General features: G+C 45.8%; 1 protein-coding gene across 2 annotated transcripts in view; it reads right to left on the bottom strand.

Annotated features, from left to right (window-relative positions):
* Nucleotides 1–11,199: 11,199 nt before the first annotated feature.
* The window catches only part of FSHR (follicle stimulating hormone receptor), a 117,178-nt gene continuing 103,491 nt past the window's right edge, over nucleotides 11,200–24,886 (bottom strand). For both annotated transcript variants that reach the window (XM_083175269.1, XM_083175270.1), the window contains exons 6-10: nucleotides 23,527–23,604; nucleotides 22,007–22,075; nucleotides 21,854–21,928; nucleotides 20,069–20,257; nucleotides 11,200–15,052 (exon numbers count right to left, since the gene is read on the bottom strand). In XM_083175269.1, the coding sequence (XP_083031395.1) occupies nucleotides 13,870–15,052; nucleotides 20,069–20,257; nucleotides 21,854–21,928; nucleotides 22,007–22,075; nucleotides 23,527–23,604 (1,594 nt within the window). In that variant the 3' untranslated portion in view covers nucleotides 11,200–13,869. The remainder of the gene's footprint in view (nucleotides 15,053–20,068; nucleotides 20,258–21,853; nucleotides 21,929–22,006; nucleotides 22,076–23,526; nucleotides 23,605–24,886) is intronic.

Genomic DNA, 24,886 nt, shown 5'->3' with positions numbered 1-24,886 from the left:
AATCTTTATGAATTGGTTGTTTACACTAGACGAATAAAATAATACGCCGAATATATTTATCACAGCACTTCCCGGCGGTAAAACCGCTTATTACCGGGTATTTAGAAGAGGTGGGGGGCACCAAATGGGGTGCTAGTACAAACCACTCCAGCTTTCATCTGTTATATAACGGTACAGCCACTCTGAACCCAGCGAGGATTTCGCTTATTTCTGGGTAACAGAGACTTTATACATACGGGCTGTGTGATAAGAATTAATTTAATTCTATATATAAGGAGAGGTACAAATAAACTCTCAGTATCCAACTGCACCTGTTCTGGCGGTTAATCCGCTCAAGTACAGACACAGAGATATGCGGATTTGATAACATACATATAAAGGATACCTCTCGCTTAAAATGAAGTCATAAAGGTCCTCCCCATACCGATTCAGTGCAGACGTGTAAAATTACAACCTATTAGCGAGCACTATCATATCCCTGGACAGAATAACGTGGCTCACAAGAGGAATATTGACAATAGCACAATGCCTCTGTACTTTCAGTAAAATCCTATGAACTACATGGATAACATATTTGTTTGCATAATTGCAACATAATAACAATAACAGATAACAGCTACTAATAAAGGCAACTGTAGCCAAGAATTAAGTAATAATCTGACATGCACATGTTCATCCTTTTCTTTTGATTTTAAAATTTGTACACATTCTTTTTCATTCTTTATCACTCTTTCTATTTTTTAATATTTCACTCTGAGACAAGGTCATATGGTCTCCTTTGAATTGAGAGACTTTTTTAAGTGAATAAATAAAAGTTACTTTTTATGATAAATAATTAATGAATATTTGATTCTCAGTGCACCCTACAAAATACTTCTTTTTCTTTGTGGGTGTATAGGTTAAACTTTAAGTAGTGGGTAGCACCCCCAGATCATTTTAGGCGAAGACTTGTTCTCACCTAAATTTTTGAAAATAACTGGGGGAGGAGAATCTGAATTAAAACTTATAATACTGGTGCGGGAATCTCTTTTCTTGTGTCTCCCAAATGCCTAGAGCTGCCTAGTGGTAGCGCCGGCCCTGCTTACAATCTATATCCCCTACCACATGTACACGCACACAGACATTCTAGGGTTAATTTTGTTTGGAGCCAATTAACCTACCTGTATATTTTTGGAATGTGGGAGGAAACCGGAGTACCCGGAGGAAACCAACGCAAGCACGGGGAGAATATACAAACTCCGCACAGTTAGGGCCATGGTGGGGATCGAACCCATGACCTCAGTGCTGTGAGGCAGTAATGCTAACCATTACACCATCCGTACTGCACCGTATATATAACACATGGTGGGAATAGAACCCATGACCTCAGCGCTGTGAGGCAGTAATGCTAACCATTACACCGTCCGTACTGCCCCGTATATATAACACATGGTGGGGATAGAACCCATGACCTCAGCGCTGTGAGGCAGTAATTTAACCATTACACCATCCATACTGCCCCATATATATAACACATGGTGGGGATAGAACCCATGGCCTCAGTGCTGTGAGGCAGTAAGGTAACCATTACACCATCCGTACTGCCCCATATATATAACACATGGTGGGGATAGAACCCATGACCTCAGTGCTGTGAGGCAGTAATGCTAACCATTACACCATCCGTACTGCCCTGTATATATAACACATGTTGGGGATAGAACCCATGACCTCAGCGCTGTGAGGCAGTAATGCTGTAACCATTACACAGTCCATACTGCCCTGTATATATAACACATGGTGGGGATAGAACCCATGACTTCAGTGCTGTGAGGCAGTAATGTAACCATTACACCGTCCGTACTGCCCCGTATATATAACAGCTCTGTGAGGCAGTAATGTAACATTACACCATCCGTACTGCCCCGTATATATAACACATGGTGGGGATAGAACCCATGACCTCAGCGCTGTGAGGCAGTAATGCTGTAACCATTACACAGTCCATACTGCCCTGTATATATAACACATGGTGGGGATAGAACCCATGACTTCAGTGCTGTGAGGCAGTAATGTAACCATTACACCGTCCGTACTGCCCCGTATATATAACACATGGTGGGGATAGAACCCATGACCTCAGCGCTGTGAGGCAGTAATGCTAATCGTTACACCATCCGTACTACCCTGTATATATAACACATGGTGGGGATAGAACCCATGACCTCAGTGCTGTGAGGCAGTAATGCTAACCATTACACCATCCGTACTGCCCCGTATATATATAACACATGGTGGGGATAGAACCCATGACCTCAGCGCTGTGAGGCAGTAATGTAACCATTATACCATCCGTACTGCCCCATATATATATAACACATGGTGGGATAGAACCCATGACCTCAGTGCTGTGAGGCAGTAATGTAACCATTACACCATCCATACTGCCCTGTATATATAACACATGGTGGGGATAGAACCCATGACCTCAGTGCTGTGAGGCAGTAATGCTAACCATTACACCATCCGTACTGCCCTTTATATATAACACATGGTGGGGATAGAACCCATGACCTCAGCGCTGTGAGGCAGTAATGCTAACCACTACACCGTCCGTACTGCACCGTATATATAACACATGGTGGGGATAGAACCCATGACCTCAGTGCTGTGAGGCAGTAATGTAACCATTACACCGTCCGTGCTGCTCGTATATATAACACATGGTGGGGATAGAACCCATGACCTCAGCGCTGTGAGGCAGTAATGTAACCATTACACCATCCGTACTGCCCCATATATATAACACATGGTGGGGATAGAACCCATGACCTCAGCGCTGTGAGGCAGTAATGCTAACCACTACACCGTCCGTACTGCCCCGTATATATAACACATGGTGGGAATAGAACCCATGACCTCAGCGCTGTGAGGCAGTAATGTAACCATTACACCATCCGTACTGCCCCATATATATAACACATGGTGGGGATAGAACCCATGACCTCAGTGCTGTGAGGAAGTAATGTAACCATTACACCATCCGTACTGCCCCATATATATAACACATGGTGGGGATAGAACCCATGACCTCAGTGCTGTGAGGAAGTAATACTAACCATTACACCATCCGTGCTGCCCATGTACTTTACATTATGCTATGGGCAACCAATCAGATCCTTTCTACTATCTTCTAGAGGGTGCTAAATAAATGAGAAGTAGCTTCTGATTGGCTGCCCATAGAAACATCACATGTGAAGTAGAATACACATCTTAGTAAATTTCCCCCTCAATGTCTAGGTTTTTGTTTAATAAACGTCCCAGCATGCCCTGCCACAGTGTTAGCAATCCATTATAAAAAATCTGTGGCAGGGCATGCTGGGATTTGTAGTTCCACAATATCCGTTGGCCTGTTAGTTTGACACCACTGTCCTAAATTATGTGCTCATTTGGTGGCCTTGGATGGAGAGAAAAAGGATTTATGTGCCAGCCAATCATATCCTAGCTGCCATGTTACAGGCTGTGTTTGAAAAATGACAGCAAGGCGGTGGTTGGCTGGTACTTTATCACCGTTCACTTTGTGGCCGATTCAGACCCGAATTTGTCCCCTTCCTCGATGTTCGGGGTCTGGCCGTGCGCTACATTGCAGAGCCCTGCTACTATGTATACACCGCCCCAGCAGAGTGATATCCCGCCCTGTGTAAGTCTGCTAAATGCGTAGCACAGCTTGGGAAATTAGCTGGATCGGCGATTCGCTGCAAATCCGGTCACTCCGTGCTTGTCATCGATTAGCTGCTAATCCTTCTGCGGAAAACATTGCAACCATTGGAACTGATGTTGATCCCAGACTGCAACCTCAGTCCCAGCACCCGTACAGCAAGGTATTGTCTGACATTTTAAGCATATGCAAAGCAAAGCTTCTTGTGTGTGGTCCATCTACTGCTGAATCAGACCATGTCATTAAAATAGAAACTACACATTAATACACATTTAGCGCAGACTTATTCAACCCAGGATGCCGGCGGCCAATTGTAATGCTGCACCAGCTTTTGAGCCAATCAGAGCTTGCGTTCCGGCAGCCAATCAAAGCGGATGTTGGTACGTGAGCTCTGATTGGCTCATCAGCGGGTGCTGCATTTTTTTTTTTTATGTTCAAATAATTTTATTGAAGGAATGTAAACAATAACAGATGCAATTACAAGAGTAGTCAGCAATGGGAACTGATTTAGCTTAGGACCGGATGCTTAATAAGAGGTGATGAAACAGATCGATTTGCGAAGGGGTCCCAAAAGATAGATTATTGCACATAAAAAAATACAACTGGGAACTGAGTGAGGGGAGGGGGGGTGCGTTGATGGAGGGGGGGAGAGGGACTGGTGGGGAGGGGGAATGATAGGGGGGGGAGTTAGGCATAGAGTAAGCTCCATGTACGATTGGTAGTAGAGCGGGAGGGGGAAAGTGGGGGGGGGGGGAATGAGCTGGAGGGGAATAGGGGGGTGGGGTGAGTGGGGGAAGTGAGTGAAAAGCTGAGAATAAGAACAGGCTGATGCAGGTTAGGGCACTGTAGGGTCGGGGAAATCCGAAAGGAGGTAGTATTTGAGGGGGCGGGGGGGGGGGCGGGGCGAGAGTGGGTAATTTTAAGCGAGGCCCGGTAGAGGGATGCCCCTGGCTGTGTACCATGGGTCCCAAACTTTGTGGAACTTCTCCACTGTGCTATTTTGGAGGCTGGTTGTGTATTCCATTTTGGCGACGTACCAGATTCGGTTTAGTAATTCTTGGTACGTTGGGGGAGCAGGGTTTTTCCAGGCCTTAGCAATTTGTAGCTTGGCTGCACAGGTGATGTGGAGAATCAATTTGTTTGCGAGGGTGGGCAACTGGTCGGCCGGGGCACACAGGAGCATCGTGGCAGGGGAAACAGGAGGGCATGCTGGCAAGGTTGAGTTTATGACGGACTGGACCATGGACCAGAAGGGCAAAATGCGTGGGCAGGTCCACCATATGTGGAAGAAAGTGCCTTCACAGCCGCATTGGCGCCAACATGAGTTGGGTACGGATGGGTAGATGGTGTGTAGGCGTGTTGGGACCAGATACCAACTGGTGTAGATTTTGTAGGAGGTTTCTCTGATAGCTACACTAATGGAGCATTTAGAGATGTTTAGTCTGATCGTTTTCCAGGAGTCCTCCCCCAGAGGGAATTCCAGGTCTGAGTCCCAGGCTTTTTCGTGCGGTTCTAGTGAGGGGCTGTCTGCTGTGAGGACAGAGTGGTAAAGGTGGGAGATGATGCCTTTATCCATAGGTCTATGGGCACATAGATATTCCATGGGAGTGAGGTTTCTAAGGGGGCCTGTCTTGGATAGTGAGGACGAGATGAAGCTCCGGATTTGGAGGAACTGATAGAAGAGGGAGTGAGGGAGGTGGTGTTTGTCCTGTAAATTAGCGAAGGTGAGCAGAGTGTTCCCGTTGTGTAGATGACTAAAGCGTGTTATTCCAGCTGAAGACCATGTAGAGGCCATGTGGAGGGATTGGCCGGGGGGGAATGATGGGTGTTGCCAGAGAGGTGTCTGTGGTGAAGGATATAAGGTGACTGAGAGCTTGGTGGATAGGGAGTCCCAGACAGAGAGAGTGAAGGAAATTGTGGGTATGGCCAGGGCTGTGGGGGTCTCAGGTGGCGCGGGATCCAGGGGAGAGAGGAGACGGAGAGCAGTTTTGAAAGATCAGTTTCTAAGTCGACCCATACATCCCGGGGAGACTGCCAGGCGACAAGTTGGCTGAGTTTAGAGGCGTGGTAGTATTTGGAGAGGAGGGGGAGGCCTAGGCCTCCTGATGCTGGGGGCTTGGAGAGAATGTTGCGGCGAATACGGGGTTTTTTGTGGTTCCAAATGAATTTACAGAGGGATGTCTTAAGGGTGGCGAGGGTTCTCCTGGGGACAGCAATGGGGAGAGTCTGAAAGAGGTAGAGGAGTTTTGGGAGTACGGACATCTTGATAGCATTTATGCGTCCTGTCCATGATATGAAGAGTTTTCCCCACCGAGAGAGGTCTTGTGAAATGGTTCGGAGGAGGGGGGATAGTTGAACTTGTATAAACTGGTGTAGGATTTTGACAGGTGAATACCCAAATATTTTATAGAGTCTCTGCGCCAGGAGAAGGCGAAGTTGGCTTTAAGAAGATCAAGGGCGGGTTTAGGGATGTGGAGGGTGCCTCGGATTTATCATGGTTGATTTTATACCCTGAAAAGTGGCCGTAAAGGGAGAGTTCTTGGAAGAGGTTGGGGAGAGATATAGAGGGGTTGGTTAGGGTTAGGAGGACGTCATCGGCAAAGAGAGAGATTTTGTAAGAGGAGTTCCCAATTGTAATTCCCAAGATGTCGGGATTGGATCTAATTCTGCTGGCTGGTTCTATGATTAGAGCAAAGATGAGTGGGGAGAGTGGGCAACCCTGCCTTGTCCCGTTAGAGACGCTGAAAGAGTCGGAGGTTATGCCTCCCGCAGAGACTGATGTGGAAGGGTTATGGTATAGAGCTTGGATGGCTTGTAGGAATTGTCCCTGAAACCCGAACCTTTGGAGTGTGTGGGTTAGAAAAGACCAGGAGACCCGATCAAAGGCCTTTTCTGCGTCAAGGGCCAGTAGTATGGATGGAAGTTTTAAAGTGTTGACATGGTGGATCAGGTATATGGTTCTTCTGGTGTTGTCAAGAGCTTGCCGTGTTGGGACGAAGCCCACTTGGTCAGGGTGTATGAGGGATGGGAGGAGGGGGTTGAGTCTGTTAGCGAGTATTTTGGCAAAGAGTTTCAGGTCCGTGTTTAGTAGGGAGATAGGGCGGTAACTCGAGGCCAACTGGGGATCTTTACCTGGTTTCGGTATGACGGTGATCACGGCTCTTGTGGTGTCCGGGTGGAAGTATTCTCCGTTTAGAATGCGGTTAAAGGTGGAGGTGAGGTGGGGGATGAGGGTTTGTTGGAAAGTTTTATAGTACGAAAAGGGGAATCCGTCTGGGCCTGGGGCTTTAGAGGGTTTTTGGGACTTGAGGGCTGTCGTGATTTCTTCTGAGGAGATGGGGCGGCAAAGTTTAGCGGAGGTGTTAGGATCTATTTCGGGGAGAGGGCATGAGGCCAGGTAATCAGGGGGTGATGTAGACGTGAGGGAGGGTGGGGACGGGTGCTGCATTTTAATTGGCCAATAGCATCCTGAGTTGAAGAAGCCTGTGCTCCGGGACCTCCGGGCTGCAGCTAAGTGAAAGAGGAGATGGAGGTGCAGGAGCCGAGTTACGGTAAGTGAGAACGCGGGGGCCGGACTGGAAATGAGTCCCAGGTCCCAGGCCCCAAAACTCCTGATGGCAGCCCTGCTGACTATACATAGGCATGACCAATGGTCGGTCCAAGTGGTTCCATTGTGGCTTGCCATCGAGACCAGGGTGAACTAAGGACATACTTACCTACTTTCTGGTCTCACCTTGAGTGAAAAGGGGTGGGGTGGAGTCACATGAGTAGCTATTTGATTGGGTCATGGCCAGAGCGTTTTTGGCATTTTAGCCACGCCCCCGATGTGCAATGCCCTTTTAAAGGCATTGCACTGTTGTGGACGGGGATACAATGGTGCAATTCGTGTAATTTGACCTGCAGAACCCCCCCTGCTGAGGGGGGAGTGTGGGAGCTGTGCGGCTTTCCGGGAGGGTTGCCTTTCTTTCCAGGTGGGGGGTATGGCGTACCCGATTTCTGGGACCCTCCCGGACATTCAGGGAGGGTAGGCAACCCTGACAAAGGATGAGATGTATTATCGCGGCGCGTATCATTACCGAGGCGAATCAGGAAGCCACAGATGTAGCGGGTCTTATTGTTGCTGGCGAATCGCCAGCAGCATGTTGCTGGCGATCCGCCAGCAACATGGCGCTCCATCTGACTGAGACGCAGTCTCAGTATCTGGGCGGCGAGGCGGACGCAATCCTGTCCGCCTCCCGCTTCGGGGGGCTTCAGGGGGATACGGGGACCCGGTGTAGACACCGGACGACCGCCGGCAGCACCATCGGAAGGGGACGCGCGCGCACCTCGTGCGTGCGCGTCCCCTTCCGGCATACAGATGGCGCGGGGCAGGGGATGGCGGCTGGCATCGCCATCGCCATCCCCTGGATAGATAAATCCAGCTACATCGAGCAGGAGAGGGGCACATAAGCTTAGTGCTGATGCAATATGGCTCCCTGCCTCTCCAGCTCTAATGCACATGTAAGGGATCTGGCTACTAACACTGCCCCTGCTGTAAAAATAGGGCAACTACAACCACAGATGTCGAAATCAATAGCTGTGTCGGAATGGTCAGTGCTTCTGACCATTCATTTATTGCCCTTCTTATTTGCGCTGCTATATTTTTATCTAATATAAACATAGGTGCATGGACATGCCCCCTCTGCGGCCACGCCCCCTCCGTTTTACTGGGGCCCGGCCGAACTGTTAGCACCCCTGAGTAGAGATTCATGGGTCCACGAGTTCACCTGTTTGCAGGAAATTACAAATATCCATTTTGCTATTATTCTACTACTTTCCTTGTATATCAAACCAATCACGTTTATTAAAGCAGAATTAATGTGTTCCAGAAAGTTGCCTCGTTGCCGCAGGGAATTATCTATTATATTCGTATTTGCGCCTTTAGTAAACATTTCTTTTATAGCTTTACCTTGCTCAACATTTCTTTGTTTCATCACACTAATCTATAATTTTTCTATAATTTTAATCTAGTTTTCTAGCCTATTAATTGATTGCAGCAAAAACGATATAAAGGGATATCAACAAAATGTAGATTTTAATTCAAATACTAAGAAAAAACATAAACTAGTGCACAGTTCAATATCAATCTGTCTTTAGGCCTTATGTGTGTCCTAGTTTCCAAATATCTCTGATTACAAGGGAAATTAACATTAAAGATTTGCTCCTGGAAATGTTTTACTTCTGGAAATGTTTCTATGTATTTCTGAGAATTGATCAACTGTACGGCCAACGTTTGCTGATCTGTATATTGTGTGACATTCCCTCTATAAGGGTTTACTCTGAGCACTGGGCATAGTCGGAGTAGGAATATCATCATCATTTAATTTATTATTCCTAATTTGATTGTGTTTCATTATTTTTGCATATTTAAAGGAATTTTTGTATATCAGGGTAAGGAATCTTGGGTTGCACACCCTTATTACACACACTTTCTGAGGTGCTATCATGCTGGGACTTGTAGTTCTACAAAGAAAGTGAAAGACAGTGATGGTGCGCCCAATAATTATAATAGTACCACTCCACCCACCTGTTCTGAATGCATACCTCCCAACGTTGGCTGAGCTGGAGGCGGGACGTAGTTGCTGCGGAAATTTCGGGGGCGTGACCTAATTTCGGGGGCGTGGCCTATACGTGCGGCTCTCCTGCGAGGCCACGCCCCCATTTTGACGCTATGGGGGCATGACCCAGAGGCTCTGTGAGCCTCTAGCCATGCCCCCAGCCCCCCACAGCGTTTATTCCCCGCTGCTTAGCAGCCGACATGGGGACTCCCAACAGCCCCCCCCCCCTCACCGCGGGACACTGCCGGCCGTGGGAGGGACAGCGGGACAGGCCCTGATAATCGGGACTGACCCGCTGAAATCGGGACTGTTGGGAGGTATGTGAATGGTTTTCACTAGTTTGGTCTCTAGTATTTATAGACTGCATTTTGAAACTAAGGGGAACATTTACTAAAGCTTCTAAATATAAGAAGAGGTGATGTTGCCCATAGCAACCAATTAGATATTGTCTATCATTTCCTAGGATGCAATAGAACAATCCTGGACAACCTGTGGCTCTCCAGCTGTTGTGAAACTACAAGCTCCAGCATGCATTGCCAAAGTTTTGCTATTATGGAATGCTAGAACTGTGGCAAAGCATGCTGGGATGTGTAGTCTCGCTGCATCTGGAGAGCGACAGGTTGGCCAGGCCTGCAATCAGTGGTGTAACTGCAGAGGGTGCAGGGGATGCAGCTGCACCCTCTGGTGGCTTGGGGGGCCCAAGGCAATCCCCTCTATCTTTTTTCTTTTTCTCTTTTTTTTCTTATTCTTTTTTTTATATTTTGCAACTGGTGGTCAGTGGCTCAGTGGCTCAGTGTCTCCTCGCGTGTCTCGCTGCGCTCGCCACGCTTCGGGCTCAGTGGCTCGCTATGCTCGCCACACTATATTAAATCAACTCCAGCCCGACGTCGATAGTGCGGGTATGACAAGGTCGGAGGATGCGTACCGCCGCCGCTCACGGGCTCACTGCGCTCGCCACGCTACGGGGTGGCGTTGATAGTGGGGGTAGCGTTGACAATGGGGGTGCATTTAACATTGTAAGGACCCATCAGGGTGCTTGTACACTTAAAAATCGTATCGCATCGCATGCCATTTGCTGGCATGCGATGATACAGTATGCGATATTTCATTGTACAAGCACTCCTGTTAATTTAACGGAAAGATCGCATCGCACGCATTGCACACCACTAAGTACAGTATGCGATGGTATGTGATGGTATGCGATGGTATGCGGTGGTATGCGATGGGCGCCGTGCTAGGATACAAGTACCATAAAATCCACTCTAACCATATTTGGTACTTTGGAATACCTGACAAAATTCCTAAGTGATAGATGAATTGGTTTTGTCCAGCTACTGTCCAGTGGACAATGGCCCAATACAGCTGCTGCAGGCATCAGTGGGAAGATGCGCTGTGTTGTCCTTATATTACGGCCGTGATTCCTGACAATGGTTCTAAAAAGGAATTACGGATCTGACATTAATTCAATAAATTGCAGTATTTGTCTATTTTACAAATTCTGGTGAGGGAGGGAGGGAGGGAGGTCTGTCTGTCTGTCTGTCTGTCTGTCTGTCTGTCTATATGTATATGGGATGCATACGGACCACAGGAGGTAAGGGAGCCAGCAGTCAGAATACCGACTCCAGCATCCCCAAGGAGTGGCCTGGGGGTTTTAGTACCCCAGCCCCCACCCCCCAGAGCATTAATCCAGCTTTGTATGCAAGGTATTATCTATACGTAAGGTGTTATCTATCTGTGAGAAGAGAATTTCAGTTTGAAATGAATCAAAACTCTAAAATACCAGGATTCATATTGTATTTTATTTATATATAAAAAAAAAAAAACATTATTTTTTTACAAATTGAAAAAAGTGGTACACACAATGAAAAAAATAAATATATATTTATACAGTATATGTATGTATGTATGTATGTATGTATGTGTGTATATATATTTATATGTATATATATATATATATATATATATATATACTGTATAGTGTGTATAGTGTGGATGGGACAGCACTCCGTGTTATAAATATACTGTGCTCCGCTGCCCTGTTCTAAGAGGCCAATGCTGATCCCCAAAATATGGAACTACAATGCGGCGGCACCTGGAGGCAATAAAGATACATGAACTGCATCTATATTATATATATATATATATATATATATATATATATATATATATATTGCAAACAAAGAAACAATAGGTGAACAGAAAGATAAACTAAACTTAATAGACTGATCTATTGTATCTGTGCATGAAGAAAATTGGCCTGAGGGGGCAGTGTGGTCCAGCCACAAAGAGCACACGGAGAGTGATTGGGAGAATGAGTTGGCCACTCCACTTTCATTATCATTTAATTTAATTTATTAAAGTGATGTTCCACTCAATAAAAAAAAAAAAAACTGAATTCAAGTTCAAAATATATTTCACAATCGCTATGGAGATATCACAAACGGTTCAGCGGGTCTCCTAATGCCAGCACACGAGACCCTCCCTTATGCTCTAGTGAGTGACAGATTTGTTTTCTATGCCTCACCCTAGTAAACTTCCCATAATGGCGGGACAACACCTGGCTTGTTCTGGGATTAATCTTCTCAGTTTCATTTATACTTTTTATAATGGGGTACCGCTGGATTGTGCATCGGAGGAATGCAGTGGGTGGGGCGGTGTCCCCAGTTACCACAAGGAGTGTGGCCTTCACAGATGCTTGGCTAACCATCAGAGGGAGCATGAACTTGGCACATTGATAAATGATATAGTAAATATATTTAGGCCCTTATTCTGTTTGACTCGCTCGGGCACGAATTCGCACGGGGGACCAATGTTTTGCGTATACGAAGGCGCAGAAGCATTTCTGCACAGGTGTATACACTGGGTACGTGCGAACTAGGCTAAAAGTCTGTTCCCGGGTGCACGCACCAGCCCTGCAATCGTGGGGTAGAGAGGGGCGTGGGAGGCCGGCCTGGGACATTAGCATATTTGAACGCCCAGAGTTTCATTGGCGTTCCCATGAAAACGCTGGCCGTACGCATTCTAATGCGTCCGTGACATGCATGGGGCGGACAGCTGACAATACCGGATGTCAGCTGCCTGCCCAATTCCCTGCAATTCTACACCCATATGTTTGAGTGGTCTGGACCACCCTTCCAAATGCGTGTGCCTTCACAATCAGTCGATGGTCAGCGACCATGGAAAGATGGGGGAGATTCCTACTGGCATGCGAATGAATGTTCATGTAAAACGTCTGTTCGCAAGCCTTACGAACGCATTCCGCGTGTGAATGATTGGCGCCAGCTAACCATTCGAAAGGCAAGGTTAGAGTGACTCACAAGGATGCGAATTTGCATTCAAGTGAGTCAACCAGAATAAGGGCCTTAGTGCAATGCATGGAAATGTAGAGATTGATAACACTAATACACAGTAGTGAATACACTCTAGTCCTGGGAATGCAGTACAGTGTAATGTATATGTATAGTAATGAAGTACATGATGGTGATCTTGTATATAAAGGGTTGGATGGGGACACTGGGACAATGGGCCCGATTCAGACCAGTTTGCTGGGCTGCAAATTCACAGCCCGAGCGATTATCGAATGACCGGGCATTTGCACGGTGCGCATGGACGTACCAACATCTCTACTTGTCCTATTTAGAAGGCTTGATAACTCTCCCCCTAACATACAAGTGAACACCTCCCCCCCTCCCATCCTCTTCCATCTACTATATAAGGCAGGGTTGCCTACCCTCCCGGAATGGCCGGGAGGGTCCCGAAAATCGGGTCCCCCTCCCGGCCCCCCGGAAAAGTGTGCAATCCTCCCGGAATCCTGGGCACCCCCGCTTAGCCCCCTGATTGCCGATACCTCCGTCCTGCCCTTAGCATTTAAATAACCCTATCTGCCGGTCTCCGCTGAGGGGCGTGGCTAACGCGTCACAAACGTGTCATTAAAGCCCTGCCCCCTCCACGGAGATAGACAAAACGGGTTATTTCCCATCCTGGGGGTGGGGCTTAATAATGTCACACTAAAGCCCCACCCCCCAAAGTCATGCTGAAAGTCTCCTCTCCGGGCTTCTCCCGGAGAGGCGACTTCAAAAGTCGGCAACCCTGATATAAGGTTCTAGAGATAATGTATGTTCTATCACTGTGTACTGTAGGTTCAAATTGAATTGCCTCCTGGAACGAAGATCAAATGTTTATTTTAAAAGGACCATGTAAAACTGAGATTTATTTATGTTATTTACCTTCTTGTGACATCAGTAGAGGAAGTGGATGGATAGAGAAGCATTTTGTTTCACCCTAATAAACACGTTACGCCTAGAGTATTACTTGTAATAATAATCTCGTTACTTGTGTTACTGTAATTCATTTAAGTCATAGTTAATAAGTGGATATTAGCTCTACAAGTACTGTTGTATGATAACTCTATTCGTATTTTACAGATGTAAATATAAAATAACGTCCTACGTTTTCAGTTGTTAAAAAACAGGGATTGGTTTTCCTTAAATAATCTCTAAATAATTTACATACTATATCGAACCAATCCCATATTAAAAAACAAACAAAAACAAAAAACAAAAACAAATATACAATTCAGTTTGGGAGATTGAGCTGAACTAAGGTATACACCGAACCAGTGCTGTTTTTCTGACCGGGAACGTAATGTCCATTTCGTGAATTAAGGTTGGAAGACGAAGTTTCCGTTCTTAAAATATGAGCCTGAGATTTGCAACATCCCAATTTGCTCATTAAAGTGTAAAAGTCTTTCCGAAAAGCCTTTGTGAAAAAAGCGTACAGAAACGGATTAGCACACGAGTTAATGGGATAGAAGAGGACTAAGAGAATTTTGGAATTGGACACGGTTATGAGAGGGACCTTTAGGGATGCAGAAATGGCAAAGAACGAAATCGGGGCGGTGCACAAAAAGTTTGTGAATATTAACACCGCCATACGGATGGCAGTCTTGGTGTCGCTGTGGGAGGAGACAATATTGGGATTCCGTACCGTTAAATAAATATGAAGATAGCAGATACAGATAACCACAAAGGCCAAGACGTTGAGCACTAGAATAAATATAATGTACGCCTGTGAAAGTAGAGATTCAATGTCCATCGGTAAACATATGCTAACCTTGCCGTAGCTACTTACACCGACAATCGGTAATACGGCAACGACAAATGCAAATATCCAACCAGATATCATTATGATGAACGCTTGGCGAAACCGCACTTTGCGTTGCAGTTGCATTGCAAAGGTTATGGTATGCCACCTTTCCAACGTTATTGCCGTCAGCGTGAACACGGACAGTTCGCTGGCAAAAATTGTAAAAAATCCGGCGGAGTGGCAGCCTGCACCGGTCTGCCATTCGATGGCATAATTATAATACTGACTTTTGGTTTTGATGTCTACCGATGCGATGAGCAACAGATAAATGCCCATGCAGAAGTCTGCAAACGCAAGATTGCACATTAAAAACTTTGGGACGCTGAACTTGGACTTGCTCGTTATTAGTATGATTAGCACAACCGCGTTGCCTGCAATTGCTAAAATGCTGATGCACCACATTAGGATTCGGAGAAAGTTGTATCCCATGATATCCTCGCATGGGTTGAATTCATCCGGTTTGGGGAAGCAAGCAACGTTTTGCAGATCGAGGCAGAAATTATAGTCAAAACCATTGTCAAGGTCAAAGGCCGGTCCGTTGTGCTGGTCGTCGTTCTGTGCTGATCTGTTCTCCCCATGAAGCTCGTAAACGCAGAATGGGTGCAAATCTGAGCTGGGAAAATAAAATAAAGAGATGTTAGAAAAATATATAACAGTAATCAATCATCTTATGTGGCAGATGTGCTAAATCTTGGAGAATGATGAAGTGGGATGTACTAAAAGAAATATGTGTGGGGGGGGGGGGGGGGGGGTTTCACCACATTTTCATACTAAGCTAAAGGTGAAGGGTATTACTGGCAAAACCTTATAGCCATTTTGTGATGGTCATTTTCAAGCAGCAGCCAGGACCCGTACCTTAGACAAAGAGATTTGCGGGTGGCGGCGGCGGCACATTTGAGGGGTAAGGCAGGGTTGGGGGGGGGGGTTATTTTACTGAAGGGGGGGTTCCGTAATTTCCGGTGGGGGGCACATTTTATAGTTACGCCACTGGCACCAACCCACTGCACCGTCTGCATATATACTGGTTCATGTTTTGGAAGCTGGTGTTTTCCTTCTAATGGTGCAGGTGGGTGCTGCTCTATTCCCAATATTTGTGCAATATATTTTTTCCTTTGTTATCTGAATGTAGAGTACAGTACATGTAACATCATAAATCCCACACAACTGGGTACAATAGCCCAATAGCACAATACCAGTGGTAGTACTTTAATAAAATCTACTAGAGGCTACATTGTGTGACCTGGAACAGCAGGATCTTGTATGTCATAGCAACTGGCAAAGTATAAACTCTGCCACTCCTCAGATCGCTATGTGCCTACCTACCTGTCTCTTGGAACACTTTCCTTTTTTAAAGTTATTTTAATTTATGTTCCACAATACAATGGAATACATCCTGTTTAAAACAATAGAGTATCATATATCAGTTCACGATTGTAGCTGACATTCGGCCTGATTCAACATGGATTGCAAAAGCAAATCCTTCTCAAATGGGCAAAACCATGCTGCCCTGCAGGTGGGGCAGATGTAACATGTGCATAGAGAGGTAGATTTGGGGGAGTTATTTTTTTCTGTGCAGGGTAAATACTGGCTGCTTTATTTGTACACTTCAATTTAGATTTCAGTTTGAACACACCCCACCCAAATCTAACTCTTTCTGCACATGTTACATCTGCCCCACCTGCAGTGCAGCATTGTTTTGCCCATTTTGAGAAAGATTTTGTTTCAGGGACACTATTTCTGAAGCATGGAGAGCACAGCAAACCATGCGAGGGGACGAGGGACATTTTGACGGTGTCCATGTCGACTATATCGACATTCGGGGGAACATTTTGAAAAACTCACGTCGACCTTTTGACTATCAAACTATCCATTGTCGACCTAATGTTTGCGTCGAGCTTCCAACCCCGTCGTCCTTAGCCATGTCGACATATTTAATGTGTCAACCTAAGCCATGTCGACCTTCTGACCCAATGATCCATACCCGAAAATTGAGAGGGATCATACAGCTGTCCATCTGAAACAATCCTAAAGTACATTGGGCCCAATTCAGACCTGTACGCGAACGACCGCACATGGTCACATTCATACTGCGCACGCCAGTGCGAACAAATCAAGCAACGGCCTTTTCACACAAGTTGTACTCTGGGTAATTGACAGGAAGCCGGCGTTTGGTGGAGGAACCCAGATGTTTATCGGCGGTGTCCAGAAAAAACGGCTTCCAGGGTTCTACTGGGAGGACCTCTGACGTTATCCCTGGCCCCGATTGGTTGCTGAACAAACGAGGGCGGTGGTGGTGGCTGTGTGTGGGAGGAGCTTCCATGGTGCTCCATAGATAAGCTAGTATTCACACAGGGTGGGATTTCACTCTGGTGGGAGGGTGGCTAACTGATCGATTGATCCGAAGATCGCAGCCCAGCGATCAATTCTGAATCTGACCTATTCTGGGAAAGGTAATTCCATTAAAAATGTACCTTAAAGTACACACATAATAGGTGCCATGCCCGCCATTACATCAACATTAGCTTTAGGCTCAATCTCACCCTCATCTGATGCTGGCAGCCAGACCTTACAGTGCACAAGGATTAGATACCGCCAGACCTGTCATTGTACTTTATTGTGGAAGACTGCACAGACATTGGGAGATTCAGAGCTACTAGTGGTCCAGGAGAGGTGGTGAAACTCGTTTCCTCTGCCAACCCCCCCCCCCCCCCCTCCAATTAGGAAGAGCCAAGCCTACTTGCAAAATAAATGTATGCCCCACCGCCCATACTTTATAAAAGACCAGTGGTCTCACAAGCAAGGGGCAGGGTCACACAATATTATCCCCAATTCAAAATATGCCACACTGTAGCACAATCATATTCACATTACACTGCATGTAGTGCCCCTGATTCATATTACACCACATAGTAGTGATCCTTATTCACATTATAGCACACAGTAGTACTGTACTCTTTATTCAGTTTGCACTACACATTAGTACTCCTTTTACATGTATGCCACACAGTAGTGTCACTTACATATAATGCCCACAGTAGTGTTGCCGCTTATACACATTATTCCCACAGCAATAGCAGCCTTTACACAAAATGTCCCAATAAGTGGCCTATGTCCCACCAGCAGCTTCCCCTCCCCTCTGAGTCCCTCCAGCCCCCTTTCACCTTGTCTATACACAACAAAGCCTAATCCTCTTAGTGGCTCTCCACTCCGGCGGGGGTGACATCACATATGCCGTGCTATAAAAGCCGCTGGGACAGGCTTTTCTGTTGGACTCACCATGCAGTGGTTTGGCGGAGATAGAACTGAGTTACCCCTACCATTACAGGTGGTGGAAATGTATCTAGGCTTAACGAGAGATAAAGTGGAGAAAGTACCCAAACTCGCCAATCAGCTTCTCTCTGTTCTGTAGCGGGCTTTGAAATTATAGCAGCTGACTGATTGCTTTGGACAATTTCTCCATAACCTCTCTCTATACCTCATAGTCCTCATAGTCCTCTTGTGCTGTGAACTGCAGCATCTGCATTTAAATTTATTTTTTATTTAATTTTAAAGCACAATCTGTATACAGGTAAAGATGCGTAGTCACTGTAGATACTGGAGGACAGTGTAGGGATAATTCTCTCCCCGCATGCAAAGGTATGTGTTCGTTTACATCCCCTCGCATGGTACCGAGGGGATTCGGAGTTGGTGGTGGGGTGGGCGTTTGAACGTCTGGGTAATGAGCCTTACTTAATCACCACCAGTGTATGTACGCTGCTTAGCGAGCGTTACTGAATAACCCCCAGAATGAGAGATGGCCGGCCGGCAGGTAAGTGGGGGCAAGTTGGGCGAGATGATGAGATCAGTTACTGGAAAGATGGAAATAATTGGGAGTGAGATGGGCCCATAGGAGATGGGAAAGTAGCCATCGTTATCTGTACTGTGTAATATGTATGTTCTGCATAAAGGATAATTATCATTATACAGGAAAGGTTAATACCTAGAACATTACTTCTAGAATATATCATATTATTTTTCTGCGGATGGAAGTTGGGAAATGCTACAACGGAGCGCACAGTTTCTGTCTTCCTAATGGCACATTCTGTATCCTCGGAACGCTGGGTAAAGACACTGAAAAATGACATGAAAGTTCCAATGACATAATTCTCAAGACCTCAGGTGAACGCAATTCCTATTTCACAGACAATTTATTTTAATTGCCTTTTCTTGGGACTATACAGTCACAATCAATACCTTACTAGAATACTGTGTGTCACATTATTAGGTCAATGGCATGGGAGATATAAGTTAGAATTTGAATCCCTGAGAAAACGTATCTTCCATTTGTGTACAGTATAGGTTTTTATCTGGTTCCGAGAAATGAGTGCCTTGCACTTTTTGGAAGTGATTCAGTATCACTCCAAAGGGGATTATCCTTATGTGCATCCTTCTTGTGCGAACACCTTCGGCGAGTGTCACACATATATTCGCACAAATAGGGGAGGGGGGCATGCAGGGGGCAGCACCAGGGGAAGCCTCAGTATTTTATGGGTAACCCCATGAAAATGCTGGATGTTCAGGGCCGGTGCAAGGCACCGGAGCGCCCCAGGCGAGTCGGGGTGGGGGCGCCCCGGTGCCGGGGGAGGGGGGGGGGTACCTGTCCTGCGGTGCTGTGTATTTAAAGCTGGCGGCGGCGGAGGTAGAGAGGGGTCCCTGCAGTCAACGAGCGCTATCCGCCGGGCTATGCGGAAGCGCTTCTGTTGTGAAAACACTGGCCGCACGGCGCACGCTGATTGGCTGAATCTTAGCCAATCAGCGTGCGGACAGTGTTTTCACAACAGAAGCGCTTCCGCATAGCCCGGTGGATAGCGCTCGTTATTTCTTATTGACTGCAGGGACCCTTCGCTGCCTCCGCCGCCAGCTTTAAATACATAGCGCAGCAGGACAGGTACCCCCGCGGCACAGGGGGCAAAATGCCGCCCTCCAGTGGCCGGCGCCCTAGGCAAATGCCTAGATTTGCCTAGTGGTGGCGCCGGCCCTGTGGATGTTCCCGTGGAAACGCAGGTGGGCCAATGCCTGTGGGTGCGGGTGGTTGACGTCAGCGTCCGCCCCCCTCTTCGGCAGACTCTGACGGAAATAAATGTCAGTTTAGACACATTTCCGAAGGGGAGAAAAATCAATCGATTGTTGGCGATCGAATAATTTCTCACCCCTTCAGTCGCATGAGAGGGGATGTGTTCGTGTACATCCCCTTGAATGGTAATTTAAGGGATTAGGCGTGAAGGGGGGGTGGGCGGTCGCCCAGGTTGGCGGGTTAAGCCACTAACAACCTCTGCTTAGTGAGCAGTCCTGAATCACCCCTTTTCTGTGTGCGCAATACAACCTGCAGCCTCACAATACTATTCGTCAGCCTTACTACACCAACATTATTAAAATAAACAATGAAAGTTAACTGCAGATGTAGATAGTAGCACATCGGCGAAGGAGTAAATTTACTGAAGCTTTTAAAAATTACAAAACGTGATGTTGCCCATAACAATCAGATTCATCCTATCCTTTCTCTATTGCATTCTAGAAAATGATAGACAGAATCTGATTGATTGCTATGGGCACAGACGCAACGACAAGAACAAGGCTTACCGATCCTCACCTTTTCTGTTTCTTCCAGTTGGCAAAGGCGCAGCAGTGACTGGGGTAAGTCAGATTGGCTTCAATAAGATTGGACAACGTTTCCAAAGGAGGGAGCTTTTTCAGGTTGTAAGCGTGGTTAGCGATCAGTTTTTTCAAATTTTCTAGCCCATAACTCGGCAACGAGCGGATCTGAGTTTTTGAAATATCCCTTGAGAAAAAAGAAAAGCAAAAAAAAGGAATTAGCTTTGTGAACGTCAAGCCTCGAATTCCATCTGAAAACTTATTACAAAGCAACATTTGAAGGCCCATCCATTATCATCTTATGATTCAAAGATGGACACTGTGCACATGATGAGAAAATATAATAATCCAGGGAAAAAGATGCCTCCTGCCAGAATTATAGATCCAGGTGACCTGGTATGACCTAGTATGCCAGATAAAACCTGCGGAAGATTCATTTTGTGAGTATTCAAATCATTTGATAAATAAAAAAAATTGTTCTCATCCAACAGTGCTGCTCTTTCCATCTTTATACTTCAAGAACCACAACTCTTCTCAATCTTCAAACCCCCCTCAACTCTTTGCCACTGTCCAATGCCCACACCCATCTCGTGTGTCCATTACTTCTTCACTCTCTATCCTTGACTGTGCCACCTACTTTGCTTCCAAAATTGACTCCAATAATCAATTCCCAACAGACCCTCAACAACCTGCTCTCTTATTTCCATGGCTCCTCATCCATCTCAAAAACTTTGACTTCTTTTTCTACTGTATATGGAGATTAAGTAATAGCCCTCATCTGGTTCTCTCCCACAACATCTCACCACTTGATCCTATATCCTCCCACCTACTCATCTACCTCTGTCCTTCTGCTTTCTGCTTCTGGTTTCCATCCTCTTCACGCCGCTGAAACGACCCACACAAAAGTCTGCAATGATCTCCATGCTGCCCAACCCAAGGGCTGCTACTCCCTGCTTATTGTCCTTAACCTATCTGCTACTTTTGACAATGTGGACCATCCTTCTCTTCTGTGGTCTACATGGTACTGCCCTCTCCTGGATGCCCTGCTACCTCTATGACAAGTCCAGAAATGTCTCCTCTCAGTAATTGTTTTCCAAGGTTTAGTTCATAGACCTCTCCTTTTCTCCTATGTCCTTTTTAGGTGAGCTGTTGACGTCCAATATCATCTCTAAGCTGAAGATACTCGAATCTACCTCTCCTGACCTCTCCCCTCTCTTCACATATTTCCATCTGATCATCTTCTCACCCTAGCGCATAACTTCACCTCTCACAATTTCACTATCTATTAATGGTAGAACTATCTCCTTCAAATCAGACATTCAGATCTTCTCGCAGTCCTGACATGTCCATCTCACAGATATTTCAAGGATCAGACTCTGGATTCTACTAAAACCATCATCCAATCACTAGTAATCTTTAGATTGGGTTACAGTAATCTCCTTCTATCTGGCCACCTGACAAATGTCTCTCTCCACTCAAATTGACTTTTTGACCATGTTGGCATAATTAATGACAGCATTTTGAACATGTTGGTATTATGACCGTCTGCTGATGCTTGTCCGTATTTTGAATGTTTGGAAAGCACACTGAACCCGCAGACAGTACTTGCATATGGCTAGGTGACTATGCAAGTCAATGAAACCATTCGCAAAGAGGGTTGCACATGCGCATAATAGACCATGCACTGTCCCCAAAACATTGGAACGGTGGCGAACTCGCTATATTGCGAGTCATCTAAAATCACCCCTTAATTCAATGCCCAACGAGGAAAGGTATAACTTACAATACTTCGGGTCCAGTAGCTCCGTGGAAAACAAGCTCTGGTAATGTAGTAAGTCTCTGATTGCCACTGAGCACTCTGTTAAATAAAAGTCAATAAATCAATAGCAGTATACGAGGAGAACGTGGAGCAGATAAATGTCTTTCAGAAACTCACAGTTCATGTAAATTTGTGCCGTTGAATGCGTAGTTTTCTATTTCTTCAATAGAATTCTGAAAAAGCCACCTGGAAAAAAACAGAAAAAACGTTTTATAAAGTTTATCAAGCAGTGTTATTATTAAGGGCCCCATACATCAGCAATTAATTGTGACAATTTTCAGATATGGAGATGATTGCCACAATTAATTTTAGATGTGTGGGCTCCCCCTTTTGGCAATCCCAATCAAAATCGCCAATCGATTGCTTAATCAGGTTTTTAAACATGTTTAATAATCTGGTATTATCTGCAGATCTTTTTTATATGTGTGGGCATTCCCAATTCGTCTTCTTCATCTATTTACATTATGAACAGCTGAAATGACAATCGATTGGGCAATTTCCAGATATGAAGATGCAATCTTTAGATGGAAAAATCTGCCGATCACTGAAATAAATCTGTAATGTGTGGGCAAAGTCAGATAGATTGTAAAATCCATTTATCTGGCCAAAAAATCCCTGGATCTGGAAATCCATAAATTGTGATTGCTGATGTATGGGGCCCTTAACTGTAATACTGTGCATCAATCAGCGGAGGCCGCCATGTTGGGAGAGCAGCGAGAGAGGCATGGAAGGATCTGATGCCCCAAATCTACTGTACAATATTCACTTATAACACTTTATATTTTATCCGAGTTACCAAAACCCAAATATCATTGTAGGTCTGGACCAATAGTAGCTTCAGATTCTGCAATGAGTCATTTAGATGTGGTTACCTCTAGCTGGCAGTGGTTGTTATTATCTGTGTGGACATTACCAGATTTAAGAGAGGAAGACCTTTGTGCAGCCAACATGAGGATACTCTTTCTCTCACTGGTGCATTGGTTGAGTAGATGCTGGCATACCTCCCACCCGACCACCCAACTGCAGTAATCAGTACCAACCGCGCCAAATGTTTGGTCGGGTGGTGTGCGGCGTTGAGAGGCTCGAATAACCGATACTTAGCGAACTTTACTGAATCAGGCACACAATGTAGATAGTTACAAATAGATGTTTCAATCTATTCTAGACAACAGTCTTCAAAATAACATGGTCCAATGAGATGCATTGAAAAGGGAAAAATATGGGACTAAGTAAAACCTGGACCAGGACAAGACACCGGAACACCTGACTGGACACCACAGGGTCCAGAATGCAGAGTTTGATGTCTGGTCCTACGTTCCGGGGGTGTTCTGTCTGGGGGGATGCCTTGGATGGCTTTCACCAGGGACATGGGGAGGGAGAGATTACAGTCTCCCCGTGTGGTCCAGAACGTTCCGGTTTTTATTACACCCGCGGACCAGGCAGGGAGGCTGTATTCTTCCCTTTCTCCTGGTGACAGGTGTCAGAGCAGCCCCAATGGACGGGACACCCCTGGCAATACACCCCCCCAGGGTCCTGTCCAATCCGGTTTTTACCAATACCCGAAAAATATTAAGAATAGAACACAGTCTACCTAATATACTATAGGTATGTTTGGAAATTAGTTTTTTAATACTTACAACCGGACACTTTCTTTACTCAGTCCAGCAAATGCATTTCTTCCGATTTTCTTTATATTAATATTATCTTGAATGTCTCTAAAAAGCAGAAGAAATACCGTTGAGATGCTACAACTGTATGACAGTTACATAACACTATAATCTATATCACTTATTGCTATGGGCATCTGTGTGGATGGTACGAAATTGAATAAATACCCCCTGTTAGAAGAGGCCTGAGACAAATACAACGCAATGGTCTTAGAATAGACTCCAGAAAATATTTTCTATACATGTATATAATATAATCGTCCGCTGATAAAAATGATGTAATTACAGTTTGTCAGAGGTGCACAAGAGAGAGTAACGAGCATCGATAGAAAGAGACGGGGAGAAAAGACAAGAGGAGAGTGAGGGTGGGGTGGGCGAGATAACTAAATGAATGCCAAGCAATGTTGGGCATTACAGCTAGAATATACTTATAAATAGAGGATTATATGATGTTATATGTAATAAATGAAGAAGCCTAATTTCTCCAACTCCAATCGAGTGCAGGACAGTAAGAATGTACACATGTACTGCCATGGCATTCTACGTACTCTCATACTGTATGCTGATTGGAGCATCTGCTGAAAAATGTAGACAATCCAATGGACTTAAACTAATCCCGCCCACTGGCTTTCTGTCTGAAGATGCAACTGCATCAGTATCTAGATGTGCACCAGCCAGATGCCAGGTGTTAAAGATCCATCCAAATGATCCATACACGCTTGGAAGTTGAATTACCTTGCCTATAACACTACAGCTGTGTACACACGGTGCAATATATTGCTCAGTGTCTCCTTTTCATCAGTGACTGGAGATGGTCACTGATGAACAGGAGACTCCGTCGGGGGAGCTGCAGAGGGAAACAGCTGATTGCAGGAGCAAGCTCCTGCGACCATTCGATTTCTCCTGGGCATGCAAATATAAGTTATATTTGTGAGCTCCAGGACGAAGGGCTGCATCATGTGACGTCAACCGCCTGCCCCCGGCACACTGCGTCAAGGCCATCAGATGTGCCGAACTAGTTAATTGATAAGAAAGGTGTTTCACTACAGGTGACGGCAATCATTAACTAAGAGGAAAGTCCAAGAGCAGATTCCGGGGATCTCGGGATTGGCCTCTCCCTTACTTACATGTGAAGCGGCTGGTGGTGGGGCCGGGAGCTGCTGTGGTGATGCCGAACGTGGCAATTGCATGGCATGCTCAGCAAGAACTCTGACCGTCTTGCTGCGCAGAGCCGCACGCCAGGTATCGGGAACCGCCGGGCAGTGTCTGTGTGGGTCAGCATCAGTGCAAATCCCGGGATCCTACCAATCCTGGGTTTGCCCACCCTAGT

This window comes from Crinia signifera, chromosome 3 (assembly GCF_055691185.1).
Source record: "Crinia signifera chromosome 3, ASM5569118v1, whole genome shotgun sequence".
Taxonomy (NCBI): domain Eukaryota; kingdom Metazoa; phylum Chordata; class Amphibia; order Anura; family Myobatrachidae; genus Crinia; species Crinia signifera.
This window is presented reverse-complemented; position numbering and strand designations above follow the sequence as displayed.